Source organism: Desmodus rotundus, chromosome 2, assembly GCF_022682495.2.
Source record: "Desmodus rotundus isolate HL8 chromosome 2, HLdesRot8A.1, whole genome shotgun sequence".
Lineage (NCBI taxonomy): Eukaryota > Metazoa > Chordata > Mammalia > Chiroptera > Phyllostomidae > Desmodus > Desmodus rotundus.
This window is the reverse complement of record NC_071388.1, coordinates 102,181,134-102,196,203: the sequence shown is the minus strand read 5'-3', so window position 1 is coordinate 102,196,203 and position 15,070 is coordinate 102,181,134. Positions and strand designations below refer to the sequence as shown.

Here is a 15,070-nt window from a genome sequence, read left to right as displayed (position 1 = left end):
TTTCATGGGAGGGTGAGAAGAGGAAATGTTTGGTCACAGTGGCTTCTCTGCCTTGTAGTCTGTCCTGTAAAAAGTTATCTCTGCTGATAGCTCTGTTCCTGGTGCAGGCCACCTTGCCGAATCAAATCTCCCTTACAAAAGGGTAATGCTCAGTTTTCAGAGCTTCTCCAATGTCTGCCGTTTCTCAAAAATAATAAATATGCCAAAGAGGCATTTTTTGGGCTGGCGAATTCTGCAGCTCTCCGACCTAAAAAATGTAGAGCTAAGCTGAGGACCCCTGGAGGGGAAGTGAAAGGGGAGGTCACCAGCTGAGGCACGTAGCTGTGGGGTGGGAGGGAACCATTGTTTTGTATTCCTGTGTTCTTTCATTACCTCTTACTAATCTGCTTTTTTTTTTTTTTTTTTTTTAACACTGTTTAGCCTATCAGCTTATCACCGTGGTGATTGCGGCAGCGGGAGGCGGGCTTCTGCTCCTTCTGGGCGTGGCGCTGATCGTCACCTGTTGCCGGTGAGTGCGGTTGTTCACATTCGGATTCTTTTTCTGTGAGTGTGCTGTGCAAGGGCTGGTTTTTACTCTTAAGGGACGTTTGGGGTGGTTTACCACGTAAATCAAAGTGTGGGGCTGAGCCATTAACACACGGTGAAGGGGAAATTCATGATAGGTAATGCCATTTGCAGGAAGAAAAAGACAGCAAATAGGACTTACTTTCTTTACTAAAAAGAAATATCCAAAAGCACAAGCAACAAAGAAGATAGGTTGGACTGCATCAAAATTAAAAATGTCTCTGCTATAGAGAAGAAATTTTTTCTCTGCCCCTCTAGGTTCCTTGGCTGGTCTAATAATCTGATTAACATAAGACAGGTTAATGGGGTTAACTATGTATGTAGGGGGGTGGGAGGCAGCACGTGAGAATATGAAACCCACAGGCAGTCAGGCAGTTGAGGCCTGTATGGCATCCTGAGCTAAGAGAAAGGGATAGGGGCCTGGGACCTCAAAGGGGAGGAAGGCAATTTACAGGAAGATGGAAAGAGCAAATGTTTTGTACACCAGTGTTTGCTGTGCCAGCAGAGACAATGGGACTCAGAGAGGTCTTTGACCAAACAGGCCCGCGAGGGCCCCCACAGCTTTCCACACTTAGCCCATACTCCTTGCAGGTGTCTCTGGAGATAGCTCTCTTTCTGTACCAAGCCCTCTACCAAAATTCTTTTCGGCATTTAAAGGGAGGTATAAAAGCTCTTCCTGAGTCTTTTGGGCCTCGGTTGTCTTTAGCTCAAAATGCTCTGCATACCAAAGGGGCACATTCTGGCCAGACCTGTCCTGAACCCTTCAGCTTCGAAGGTCACAATCAAGAAAGTGAAGAGACAGTCCACAGAATGGGAGAAAGTGTTTGCAAATAAGTAAATCGGATGTCTAACAAGGGACTTGTATCCAGAATATGTAAAGAATTCTTACAACTCAGTAATACAAAGACAACCCAAATTAAAAATGGGCCAAGAACTTGATTAGATATTCCTCCGAAGATGATACACAAATGTCTAGCAGACACGTGGAAGGGTGCGCAACGTCGGTAGCCATCAGGGAAATGCAATCAAAACCCCCATGAGATGCTACCTTACACCTGCTAGGGTGGCTATTTTAAAAACAGTCGAAAACTGCGAGTGTTGGTGTGAGGATGTGGAAAGACTAGAACACTGATACACTGCTGTGGAAATGGAAAACGATGCCACCACTTTGAAAATGTTTGGCAGTTGGTCAGAAAGGCAAACAGAGTTGCCGTTTGACCCAGTACTTCCTCTCTTAACGTCTGTACGAAGAGAAATGAAAACTGTCCACACAGAAACACGTACGGGAACGTTCTAGTAGCATTATTCATAGTAGCCAGAGGTGAAAATAACCCCAATGTCCATCCACTGATAACCAGATGTGCAAAATGTGACATATCTGTACAATGGAATATACTATTCAACCATAGAAAGGAATGAAATACTGGTACATGCTATAATGTACATGAGCCTTAAAAATATGCTAAATGAAACAAGCTGGTCACAAAAGACCACCTATTGTATGATTCAATTTATACGAAATGCTCCAAATCAGCAAATCCAATAGCGATGGAAAGCACAAGGGTGGTTGCCTAGGGTTGGGTGGGCGGGGGCGCATTGAGAGGTAGTGGCCGAGGAGTATGGGTTCTCTCCGGGGTGATGAAACTGGTCTAGAACTGACTGTGGTGATTGTTGCACAGCTCTGAAGGCACTAAAAACCGCTGATTATATATCAAGACTTTAAATGGACAGATTAACAAACAAACCAACAAAAATGAAAGGGGTTGCCTGAAATATTTATTTGAGCACACAGAGAAGGTGTAGCAGGCACGTGGGATGAGCAGAGACTCAGCAGTGCGCTTGGCTCTGGGCTTCCTGGGCGCCGGTGGGATTGGGTTTCTACCGGGAGAGGAGAGAAGGGACAGAGTGGTTCCCCTTCTCTGTGAGTGTTTATTCAGATAAGGAAACGTTATGATCTGTGATTTTGATGATGATAAATGGCAGGAATTATCCCGATGTAACAGATGAAGGAAACCTACCAAAATAGCAAGTTCTTTCTTCGACTGCTCACGTGAAGGACACTTGAAGATCTCCCCTACCCATCCCCAGTAAGGCTGCTGAGAGAACTGCCCATTCGGGAATGCAGGCCTCTCGGCACAGCCTTTGCCCGTCATTTACCAACTTGCCACCAAGCAACCAGAGATAAAGTGCATGAGCGAAAATAACATTCTGGGGCCAAGACTGTGAACTGGAGAGCAAAACCTGAGTGCTCAATAGGACGCACGCCACCTGTTTGCTAGGTGCCCTATACCAGGTGGTGTGGCCATCTGGGGAAGGAGCCTGTGACTTTTCGTCACTGGAAAGACAGGCTAGTTGTGAATAAGCTAAGTCATTGTTAGGGACTAGATGCCCCCTTCCCAGTGGCAACACAATGGCAGGCCTGTTCTGAACTTGCAAGAGGGACAACACCTAAGCCACACGCTGGACATTTGGATTTATGACCTCGAGTTATTTCCGGCTTTCCCCAGAAAATTTACCTACAGGCAAATGAACTAGAAGGAGGGAACTTCAGGTTATCTTACCCAGGACAAACGGGAGTAAAAATGCCTGTTAGAGTAGGTGAGTGACATGTGCCCACAGCTTCCAACGAGCTGTCATAAGCAGGGAACTTGTCCCAGCGTTTCCCTGGTCCACTGGCCTGAGAATGTGTGTAGGTGTAGGAATAGGTAGGCTTTCGTGCAAACAAAACATTCTGTTTTTATGGTTTGTGAGGTAGCTTCTGTGATAAAAGAGCACTGGCCGGGGGAGTTGGAAGGCCTGTGTTCTAGTCCCAGCTTTGCTAAAAGCAAAAGGCGGTTGGGGAACAAGGTGGTGTCTTCGCCAGGCCAGAGCTCCTGTCTCAGTCAATCTATGTGAGGTCTAGAAGCCCCGTGTAAATTCTGTTGCTCGAGCAGGTTGGGAACCAGTGGACTAAAGGCCTTTCCTCTATGGCCCTTGGGTCCCTGGCTACCTGCAAGATGCTCTGATCTCTGTCCCTGGGAGAGTCTAGTTTGCCCATGGTAGCTGGCCCTCAGGTTGGAAGACCTTTTTGCATCTTTTCTTGCACCTAAATGCCATTTTGACATGTTTGGGGCAAATACTAAAAAGAATAACAACAATAATAACATTCCTCACTGGGCAGCTACAAAGAAATATAGTGGTAGCTTTAGCTCTAATTTACCTTGTAAATTACTAGCTGGTGCTTTCGCAAATATCAGTTCTTTACAAAACTCATTCATTCATATTTTTAAATATTTTTCACCCCACAGAAAGAATAAAAATGACATAAGCAAACTCATCTTCAAAAGTGGAGATTTCCAAATGTCCCCATATGCTGAGTACCCCAAGAACCCTCGCTCACAAGAATGGGGCAGAGAAGCCATTGAAATGCATGAGAATGGAAGTACCAAAAACCTCCTCCAGATGACGGATGTGTACTACTCGGTGTGTATTCCTGTGTCTAGGGTCACCTCAGGCTCCAGTTTCCACTGAGAATTGAGGGGATTCTGTTTCGCTGTGGGAAAATCACTGCAGCTAGTTAAGAGTTAAAGAGAATGATGGCCTAAGCCTCTTATTCACATAATTTAATATTCAATTCACTTGTGATCTATTTGTGTAGTATTTATCAGTTTTGACGTTGAGATGTGAAGGCTTTTTCCATAGAGCACATTACTTTTACAGGGTTGTAGCAGTAACTCTCTGGTTACTGACCTTGCTTTTAAGTTATAGGATTGGATACTAAAAGGTTGAGAAAGAATTTGGTGATATGTAGCCTTCTTCCCTTTCCTTTTTTCCTCTTATCTGCCTCACTTTACCTCCTGTGGTTGCATAGTTGAAACTGAAGAGTTGGAGAAAGGTATAAAGAGAACAATTCAATGTCCTCCCAGCACTTCTCAGGGGTTTAGAAGATTATATAGTCAGTAGGTGTTTAATAATTTACCACAACCAGTCCTGGAGTGCGCCACCTGGAGAGACGGGAGACTCCCTTGAACCTTTGCTTCTTCTGCCCACACTGAGTAACCGATGTCCCAGCCCCGCACACCGCTGAGTTCATTTCACACTGTGCTGTGTCAGCCATAAAGCAGACGCATACAGGAATATCTGAGCTGAAAATAGGGGTCAGGTGACTTCTCGTGCCACGTGGAGCTGTTTGAGCTATAGCAATAAACATGAAACCTTGCCCTGTAGGGACTTAATAGCAGTAGGCAATGCCGGGACAGAAACTGCAACCCCTCTGGTTGCTACGGGGATTAACCATGACGGTTCAGACTTTGGATGGGAAGGGCAAGTTTGTTCGTGGTAAGAAAGCCATTGTTCCTATGGACTCTGAAAAGTTTAAACCAGGAGGAAGAACAAGTCCTAGGGGAAAGATAAACATAGACCCAAACTTAGCTCTAGTTCACGGGGGTCTGTTGATATTTCTGCATAAGGGGTTTGTTTTATTCTCTGTCAGGAGAGTACTTTTGCTCTAATAACTGCAGCCATAACTAAGCAGGTGTCTTACCCAGGAGTGACCGCACACTCACAGCCTTTGTGGGGTGTCCTCAACCCCATTGTGGTGTCACGACATAGCAATAAACAGGCCTGCAGTGTCATAGGACCTGACTGTGTGTTTCCCTGGCATTAGCTAAAGAGTTGCCATAAATAGATACAGATAAGAACTGAAATGAACCCCATCTTCATTTCAAACATAGGCTGAGTATTCTGTGAAAGTAGAGCCTCAGCTATGGCATGAAGCTGTCACTTGGGTGAGGGCACTGCCACTCACAGTGGTCTCAGGTGTACCTTCCTGAGAATTCTGCCTTCCTAGAATTTGCATTTGTTACACGCAGTGTCTAGTGCTTTATTTCTGCCAGGCAGGCATGATCCCCTGGTGGCTACAAATGAGGGTCTCCTCAGAGTAGCCCTGTCATTCCCTGGGAGCTGCTTTTGCACATCAGATGGGTGGGCAATACCCACTAAGCTGGGGCACGGTCAGAGATACCAAGAATTGCTGTGGGCCTCCTGCTTTAGGGTCCTAACTCCACCTCTGACAGGGAGTCATATGACCTTTCGCACAGTTGCGTTCTGCTAATGCCAGAGAGGATTTAAAGCTGTTGTGCTTCACAGGAAAGACACTTTTTTAAAAGGTCAAGCTAAAAATCCTGTCAAGGTGGAGGTATAGTAAACACAGCTCACCTCCCACAACCAGATCGAAATTACAATGAAACTATAGAACAACCACCACTTAGAACTGTCAGAAATAGAGTTGAATGAAGTCTTACAACTACAGCAATAAAGAAACCACATCCATCCAGACTGGTAGGAGGGACGGAGATGTGGAACACTGGTCCCACATCCACGTGTGGTGGATACAAATTCGGGAGGGATATCTTGGGACCAAGGAGTCCCAGCCTCACAGCAGGCCTCCCACCAGGGTTCCAGTGCCAGGAAGATAAGTCCCCATAACTTTTGCCTACAAAAACCAGCAGGGATCAAGTGAATGGAAAAAACTTCCGGAGCCCCATGCAGTTCCTCTTAAAGAACTCACACATGGACTACTCAGACTCACTCCCTCTGAGCTCCAGCCTGGGGTAGCAGTTTGAAAAGCACCAGTGGCACACAGGGAGGAATTGAAGTGTCTGGCATCAAGGCAACAGCTGGGGACAGCTTTCTCCCAGACAGAAAGGTGGGCACAAGCCGTCGTTCCTTTTCTGAACCCTTCCCCCACAGAGCCACAGAGTAGGCAGGTAGGAGCCATATCTGAGATCCCATCAACCTGGATAATACTTTTTACCCTGCCCTGGAGACCCCCTGAGACTCTGTCCCACCCAATTGACAGGCTCACCCAAGCTGTTCACAGTGACTTTTCCATATGAATGGCTGGTCTAGGCTCATGCTTCACAAATTCCTAAATCCTCTCAAGCAAGCAACAGCCAGCCTCAGTGAGCTCCCAGCTCTTTTACCTCTTGCTAATTGGCCCCAGGCCTGGCACTAGCAGCAGCCAGTGTAGGTTCACAGCTTGGCTTTGCCTGGGAATCTTCAAGCCCAGCACAAGTAGCAGCCATCTCAGATTGCTTTATAGTTCATGCAGGGGGGCTTTGGAAAGAACACAGGTGGGGGCTGCCTTTGCCTGCACTACCTGGGAAACCATGCTGGAGCACCAGTACCTACCCCTGCACAGCTGATCCTCCATGGAGGGTGGATGTTGGTGGTAAGTGGTCACAGCCAGTCCTTGCAGCTGACTGGCCTGGGTAAATCCCTCCCATTGAGTTGCCAACAGTAATCAAGGCTCAACTACAAGAGGAGGGTGTACTCAGCCCACAGGAAGGGTGCACCTTGATACCCATCTTGGGTGATAGGGGAGGCAATGCCACTGGACCCTACAGGACACCTACTACATTAGGCCGCATCACCAAGACACAGTCAAAGCGCTCCACCTAATACATAGAAACAAACACAGGGAGGCTGCCAAAATAAGGCGACAAAGAAACATGGCCCAAATGAAAGAACAGATCAACACTCCAGAAATAAGAACTAAACAAAACAGACACGAGCAATCTGTCAGATGCAGAGTTCAAAGCACTGATTATAAGGATGCTCAAGGAACTTAGTGAGGACCTCAACAGCATAAAAAATATACAGTCAGTAATGAAAGATACACCAATTGTGATAATGAACAATTTACAGGGAACAACAGTACAGTGGATGAAGCCAAGAATCACATCAATGACTTGGAACATAAGGAAGCAAAGAACAACCACGCAGAACAAGAAGAAAAAATAATACAGAAAAATGAGGATAGTGTAAGCAGCCTGTGGGACAGCATCAAGCTTTCCAACATTTGCATCATAGGGGTACCAGAAGCAGAAAAGGAAGAGCAAGAAATTGGACATCTATCTGAAAAAAAAAATAGTGAAGAGAAAACTTCCCTAATTTGGTGAAGAAAGTAGACATGCAAGTCCAGGAGGCACAGAGAATCCCAAACAAGTTGGACCCAAAGAGGAACACACCAACACACATCATAATTAAAATGCCAAAGGATAAAGATAAAGAGAGAAATTTAAAAGCAGCAAGAGAAAAAAACAGAGGGTTACCTACAAAGGAGTTCCCATAAGAGTGTCAGCTGATTTCTCAAAAGAAACTTTGCAGGCAAGGAGCGAGAAGTATTCAAAGTGATGAAAAGCAAGGACCTACAACCAAGATTACTGTATCCAGCAGAGCTTTCATTTAGAATCGAATGACAGATAAAGTGCTTCCCAGACAAGGTAAAGCAAAAAGAGTTCATCATCACCAAGCCCTTATTACATGAAATGTTAAAGGGACTTATCTAAGAAAAAAGATAAAAACTATGAACATTACAATGACAGCAGACTCACAAGTATCAACAACTGAATCTTAAAAACAAACAAACAAAGCAAACAACTAGAATAGGAACAGGATCCCAGAAATGAAGATCATATGGAGGGTTATCAGCTGGGAGGCGGAAGGTGGACAATGGGAAGAAAGGCACAGGGAATAAGAAGCATAATTGGTAGGAACAAATAGACAGATGGGAAGTTAAGAATAGTATAGGAAATGGAGAAGCCAAAGAACTTAATATGCACAACCCATGGACAAGAAGTAAGGGGGGCATGGACAAGAAGTAAGGGGGGCATTGCTGAATGGATGGGGGGTGCAGGGCAGAGGGGGTGAAGGGGGGGAAATCAGTTCAACTGTAATAGCATAATCAATAAAATATAATTTAAAAATGTAAGAAAAAGGTCAAGCTAATAATCAGATAATGATTAATCTTGATGATAATAATAATTATGCAGAGTTTTTTCCTATGTTGGTCTAAAATCGCTGGACTGCGCCTAATGTTTTTCCCATGAACAGATAGCCTGGGGGAAGGTGTTGACTTCTGCATCAGACCTTGCCCCACTATGTATTAGCTGCCTCCATCTGAAGTTTATTAAAGTGCAACATTTAAAAAAAAAAACTATAAATATAGACTATGAATAATAATTTGACTTTATTTTCTTTTCTCTTTGGTCACCAGCCCACAAGTGTAAGGAATCCTGAACTTGAACGAAATGGACTATACCCGGCCTACACTGGATTGCCGGGATCACGGCATTCTTGCATTTTCCCAGGACAGTATAACCCATCTTTCATCAGTGATGAGAGCAGGCGAAGAGACTACTTTTAAGTGAGCAGAGAGTGGAGCCCGTCATGCTGAGCAAGTGGCCCGAGACCAGCCGCTGCTGCTCCAAGGACTGCCCCAGGGGAGCCCTGCCTGCTGGCTGCTCCCCAGACTTGTGCAGCCACACTGGAGTGGCAGGCAGAGATTGGGACAGGTGTGTGGGCCTGGCCACAGCAGAAGGGGACAGATGGAACCTGTGGACGTGACACTACAGGCCACTCATTTGTTGTTACTGTGAATGTGCACATGGGCCAGTACCAGGAGCATCTCTCTGAGCGACTGCAGCTTGGCTGCCGGCTCCAGGGATGATGTCAGCTAGAGCAGACAGAGCATCAGGCGCCACTGTGAGGACCCGGTTTGGCCTTAGTTTGCACTTTAGTAAATTGGGTAGAGAGGCCACCTTTTGGATTTTTTTCAAGACTGTTCCAGAAAGAAGGCCTCTTTTCCCCAGACACTTCCATAGGCCTCAATTTGGTGGTTAATTTACAGCAAAATACCGGCTCTTTAGTTGTTTTTCTGCCCACTACCTGTGTGCTAAAGAACCGATGATGGCGGTGAACATACCACCGCGGTCTGGTGATGCTGTAGGTTATCGCACAATAGTTGAACATGTTGCAAGGTCTGCTTGTGCTACAGTTTCCAAGCCAACCCCTAGAAGGAGAAATTGAGACTTGTGAGCCACAGCGCACAAATCCAGTTTGTTTTTCAGTCAAGGTGACACCTTGATTTAAGATTATTTTTCCCTTTGCAGTTAAATCTCACTTTTTCAAGTAAGTCCAGATCAGGGCAAAATGACTTGCATTTGGTTTTAGTTAGAGGCATCCAGCTGCCCTGCAGTGAGACTCGGCGAGCAGCATCAGGCGGGCACTGGGGCTGAGCGAAGGCCCTGGGGGAAGAGTTTGAGGTGCAGGCAGTGGGGTGCTTCTCATCCCTGAGGGTGTGGCGTGGTGCCTGGGGCTCCACCTTCATCTCTGAGGCTGAGGCTGCTGCATAGGGAGTAGAAATGGAAAGCTGAGTGCAGGTTGGGTCTGAGCTGGTATTCCACCATTATGGGAAAGCTGCTTATGTCGGCCCTACAGCTGAGTGTGGTTAGAGCAATGAGCTGAATAGGCAAGTTCCATTTCTGGGAACACCAGTGTTTTGGGAAGCCTCGCAGATTCCTGAGGAAGAACAGGGAGCTGGGATGGAGCCATACGTAAGTCAGCTTACCTCCGAGGGCCGCATCTTTGATCTCGTTCACAAACTCAGTATAAACTCTCAACCAACTGCTCAAAGCTATTTATTCACTGAAGAAGTAATTTATTTTTGTTCACCCAGTAATTTGTACCTCTTTATACTACTATATATTTTTCTTCAGAAACATGGTTCTAATTCAGGTCAGCGTTGGAGACTAGAGACTTCTGGACAGGCAGGGAGTGAGAGTTCGCCTTCGGGAAGGGAATTTCGAGTTTCTCGTGCCTGCGGCATGGGTCCTGCGAGCGTTCATTATTCAGTGCTTGGTGTCTTTAACTGCTCCTGTGCAACTGTGATTATTCTCGTCATCTGCCTTTGAAATATCCTGGTTTTGAGTGCAGTGAAGAGAACACAGGTAAAGGAACTGTCTCCACGCTGAAGCTTGGAGCTCAGTAGAACGCATATTTTGGGAAATGGGGTAGACTTTGAGGACAACTTTGTGCTGGGCGGGCTGTTTCTTCAAGGTTCTCTAACCTCTTCAGAATGTATGTAATCTTTATCCTAACAGTTTGAAGTGCAAACTCCTGTGTCCTGTGGGCTGCACAAGTCATCCCCCTGCTGCAGCAGGAACCCGAGTCCGGTGTGAGGCCTGTTAGAAGTTAATTTGTGCTCAGCTCATGAAATAGATACAAAGAGAATTCTGTTTTTGTCAACGGATACAAACTTAAAATTTCAGAGCGTCCCCTTTTTGAAATCTTGGGCCTTGCATTTCTGTGGAACCAAACAGCCCTTGGTGCCCCATGGCCTCACATTGAACTGGAGAGCTCTGAGCTCCTGCACTCAGCTCACCTGAGCCAATGGACTTGAGGTGGCCTAGTTTCCTGGCTCTTGATCAGATCCTTGCTAGTTCCCAGGATCCTGAGCCCCGGTGGGGGGCTCTGCTCAGGCTTATGTGTGACTGCAACCTTTAGCTGACATCACAGTTGACAAATCATCTCCTCTCTGGGCCAGAAGCTATAAGCTTCACAAAATGTTCTGTCCCAAAAGCATTCTTGAGAAGAATCCCAAAGTCCAGAAAAGAATTCCCTGTGTGCTCCAGGAACACTTTCCTGTGAATGAGTTTTGTGCATATGAAGTGGATTAAGAATGTTGTTTTACTTTTACTGTGAAAAAGCCAGCACCCTGCAAGGTTGAGTGCACAGAAAATCGGCAATTTCTAGGAGACAGGTAGGGGACAGGAAAGTGCATCTCCAGAGCCCGAGGGTACAGGAAGGGCAGCTGTCAGACAGTGCCAAGTGCTCACCCACCCTGAGCGAGGAGGGGATAGCCTGGCTTCACTCCTGCTTGGGGTTAGTCCCTCCAGAAGGGTGCCGGCTGCCAAGGGGAAATCCCCGGTAGGACAGCAGCAGCCTCTGGACCGAAGGGACAGGACTAGATGTGCCCCTGGCAAACAGAAGCGCTCAGCTCCGGCACACACGCTCAACGTCAGCCTCCGCACCTGGAATGCATGCGCGCAGAAATGCCACAGTCCTGTGACCTGGGGCGGGCTGGGGCGCAGCTGGGGGGAGGTGGGAGGAAGGGAAAAGTGACACTTAACTTCCCACGAGACCCTTAAACTTCTGTAGGGAAGAGAGGGGCCAGATAGAAACCACCTGTCCTGTAGCTTACCCGAGCAAGGTGACTCGGAGCAGGGCAGTGCTCACCTGTTGGCCTCCTAGCATCTGCGGGCTTCCTTAAGCACTTAAACAAAAGGTCTTACTTCTTGTGTCTTCTCCTTTTTGTCCCATGAGCCCCCTAAGGCTCTAGAGACAAAACAGGAAATCTGAATAATCGCATAGCATCTCTGGTGTTCCCACCATGGCCAGGCTCTGTGCCAGGTACTTGGCCCCTGGGAGGGGGACATGAGAGTGCCCATTTCTTGGACATGGGAAACTGCAGAGAGCATGATGGCCTTGGAGAGCCAGGAATTGAACTCTTTCGCCTGGATCGCTCTCCTCACTACACCCCCCTGCCTCACCATCCCTGTACTTCAAATGTCAAAGGGCATGGGAGAGTGGGTTTCAAGTTTTTTTTTTTTAAAGAACCATAATGTCATTAAGCAGTAACTATACTAATGATATGAATTGCAAAAAAAAGAGTTGAATCCCCTTTTGAAAAAACTTTTTTAGGTTTATTATTACACCTATTTCTTGTGGTCATCATCAGGAAGATAGCAGCGGCTCATGCTTAGCAAGAAGCATGTTGGTAGGTGGCCTTGGGGGCAGGAGTGTGAGGTGATGACCTGGGTTTTGACAGGCACAGCCTGACTTAGATGTCCATTTGAGGGCCGATTTGCCTTGTTCCCGTGGTAAGGCCATGGCATGGTCCCACATGTTGGGAGCATATTTTTGTGAATATTATCAGAGTTGGGAACATATTCATTTGATATCTGAATGTCAATCATATTCAGATGATGTTTCATTTGATTCAGATAATCAAATTGAATTCAATTGATTCAGATAATTCATTTGATACAATGTCTTAAATGCTGGCAAATCTTCCTCCTTTGACAAAGGTTTATTTTCAGAAGTAGCTATCACTTCAGACATCACTTAGAGCCCCAGTCGCAGAGTGGATAGTGTAATCAAGGTGGCTGATAGCATCACGGTCGGAAACTAAGATATGACTGTTAAGTTCTTGAAGAGGTAACTGTGAAAGCTCGCCCGAAAGGGAGGGCAGCATCTTCTCAGTACGAGGCTAGATGGCTGCCCAAGAAAATGGCTTTGAAGGATGTCATTTATTCTCATGTGAAAGCTCCCGGAGCAGACACAGTTGGGTCTTGTGTGTGGCTTTTTGGGGGCCTCCATTAAGCCGTCTTACCCACTGGTGGAGTGCCCGGGTGCCCCGGCGCCCTGGCGCTCTGTGAACCTGGCCTGGAGAAGCTAGAGTTGTATAGTCCAGTTGCTCCTGGCTTAGTTTAGCCTAATGTGCCGAAAACCTGGTTTGACCCATAGTCCTAAGATACACTGATTTCAAAACTAAAGCAATTCTTTGGAGAGAGGAAGAATTCCAATATTTTGCATCTTATTTAAAAGTACCCTTAATATCAGGGATATTTGTCTGTGTAAAAACTTGTGGGGATTAGAAGGGATATTTTATTTCATTCTGGGGTTCTTGTGTATGTTTTTGAAAACAGGTGTGTGGTTTTGTAGAGCTGGCTTTTGATTACGATGTGTGTTTCTTCTTTCTTGTTCTTTTCTCCAATCCCCAGAGAAGGAAACTGGTTTAAAAAACTAGGAACATTAAAGTATTAAATGTCAGTTAATTTGTTGTACTAAAATACTTTTCAGTAGTGTTATAATCTACCCTGGTTGGTGTAAACTTGCAGAAAAGCCTGTGAAGCCAAAGTGACAGTTTAGTTCTGAAAAGAGAGAGATCTTAGACTGGCTCTGTCTCCTTGGCATTACATTCTGGTTTTTGAAGAGGACACTTTAGCTTCTGGTTTTATTTTATTTTATTTTATTTTATTTTTATTTTTTATTTTTTGGACACATCTAATGCACTTCAGTTGCAGAATTATTGGGTAGGGAGGATGGGACCACACAGGGATGGAATGGAACCAGTCTGCCTGGGAAACTAACCTAACTCATTCACCTTTCTGTATTACCTTGGTCTGTTTCTTTAAGAAAAGGGGGATTGTCTTTCAACATGGGTTGCTGTGAGTCTTCTTAACGTTTGTGTTGCTGGATTTGCGGTTAAATGAAGCATATAGTTGGAATATGAATGTTTTGAGTTTCCACATCCTAGATTTCTCTTTGCAAACCTTTACACCTTAGCCCCTGGTTGATTGTGTTAAACCCATTATGAGAATGTTATTTAAAGTTGTATTATAATTGCAACCTCCACTAAGTATTCAGTACTGTAGCAGCAAAGTATTATTTGTAAGAATATGGTTATTTTTATACCCACTATAAGTCTGGCGTTCTAGTCAGTAAAATGATGCAATAAAATAAATATCATTTTCATGGTGTGTTTTTCTTGTAAAAACAAGCAAACGAGACGTGCAGCAACTCGTTTTTCATGAGGGCAGCACGTACACCACGGCTCTGTTTACAGCGAACCCTTCACAGTAAACTCGTACCTGGCAACGCAAGGACTGAGTACTTCTGTATCGTCAGTGCCCAGCACGGTGAGGAGATATACTTTTTGATGATGGATGGGTGGACAGACAGATTGACCTGAATGATAAAAAACCTAATTCAGGTATAACAACTGCTTTTGTTCACTTTTCTCTCAGTGGGTTGAGAGAATAAGGAACCATTTTGGACACTTGAGAATTTCCACCTGAGTGCCTCCCACTCCCACTCCCTGCCAGTTCTTTGAGTACACCTGTGCTGTGCGGTGAAGAGAATCTGTGGGACTTGAAGATGGTGGGCGTGGGCCTTACCCTCACAGTGGCTGCGGAAGTGGCTGCCTGGCTAGACAGGTGTTAACTGCTTCTTCAGGCACCTTCTGTGGCAGGGATGAATGAGCTCCTCAGGGTCTGCAGCTCTGTAACAAACCTTGGCTCCAGGAGAGGCCCGTAGTGGCAGCCTGGGGCATAAAGGTGGCCTTGGGGCAGATGAGGTCAGGACTGCAGCCCATCAGACGTCTCTGAGCGGAGAGCACCGGCAGCTTTCCTCTCCCGACCCGGCCCTCCCACCCGGCTTCCCAGGTAATCCCACCTGAGCTCTTAACAGAAACCCAGTACTGACCCCTTTACTGTCCTGTCCAGCTCAGCCAGACATTGTAAACATCACAGATGCCAGGAATAAAGGTATTTGTGTTGCCTATTATTGGCCTCATAAAAACTTGCCGTCAGAGGCCTGGACTTTGGCAGCTGGACTTTGGCAGCTGGACTTTGGCAGCTGGTACAAGACACCTTTCTAACAATATCACAGTTTTCTGACATTGTGGTGTCAGGCCTAAGAGTCTGCTCAGCTCTCTGAGCCTCAGTGTCCTGGCCAGTGAAGTGGGGATAATATTACTGCCTCCCAAAGTTGTGAGGATTAAAGGGGAGAATTCACATGAAAACACTCCATAAAATACACAGAAACGTAACATACTGATTCTCTTCAACAGGGCCCTCCTGTCACCAAAAGAAAGACAATCGTAGGGTTAATATATCCTTTC

The 15,070-nt window shown here is 45.9% G+C and overlaps 1 protein-coding gene across 1 annotated transcript in view; it reads left to right on the top strand.

The window, feature by feature from the left end:
- Positions 1 to 13,921, top strand: part of HEG1 (heart development protein with EGF like domains 1) — an 88,795-nt gene extending 74,874 nt beyond the window's left edge. The window contains exons 16-18 of the mRNA XM_024577884.4: positions 421 to 508; positions 3,852 to 4,026; positions 8,603 to 13,921. Coding sequence (XP_024433652.2) covers positions 421 to 508; positions 3,852 to 4,026; positions 8,603 to 8,752 — 413 coding nt within the window. The 3' untranslated portion in view covers positions 8,753 to 13,921. The remainder of the gene's footprint in view (positions 1 to 420; positions 509 to 3,851; positions 4,027 to 8,602) is intronic.
- The last annotated feature ends 1,149 nt before the right edge of the window (positions 13,922 to 15,070 follow it).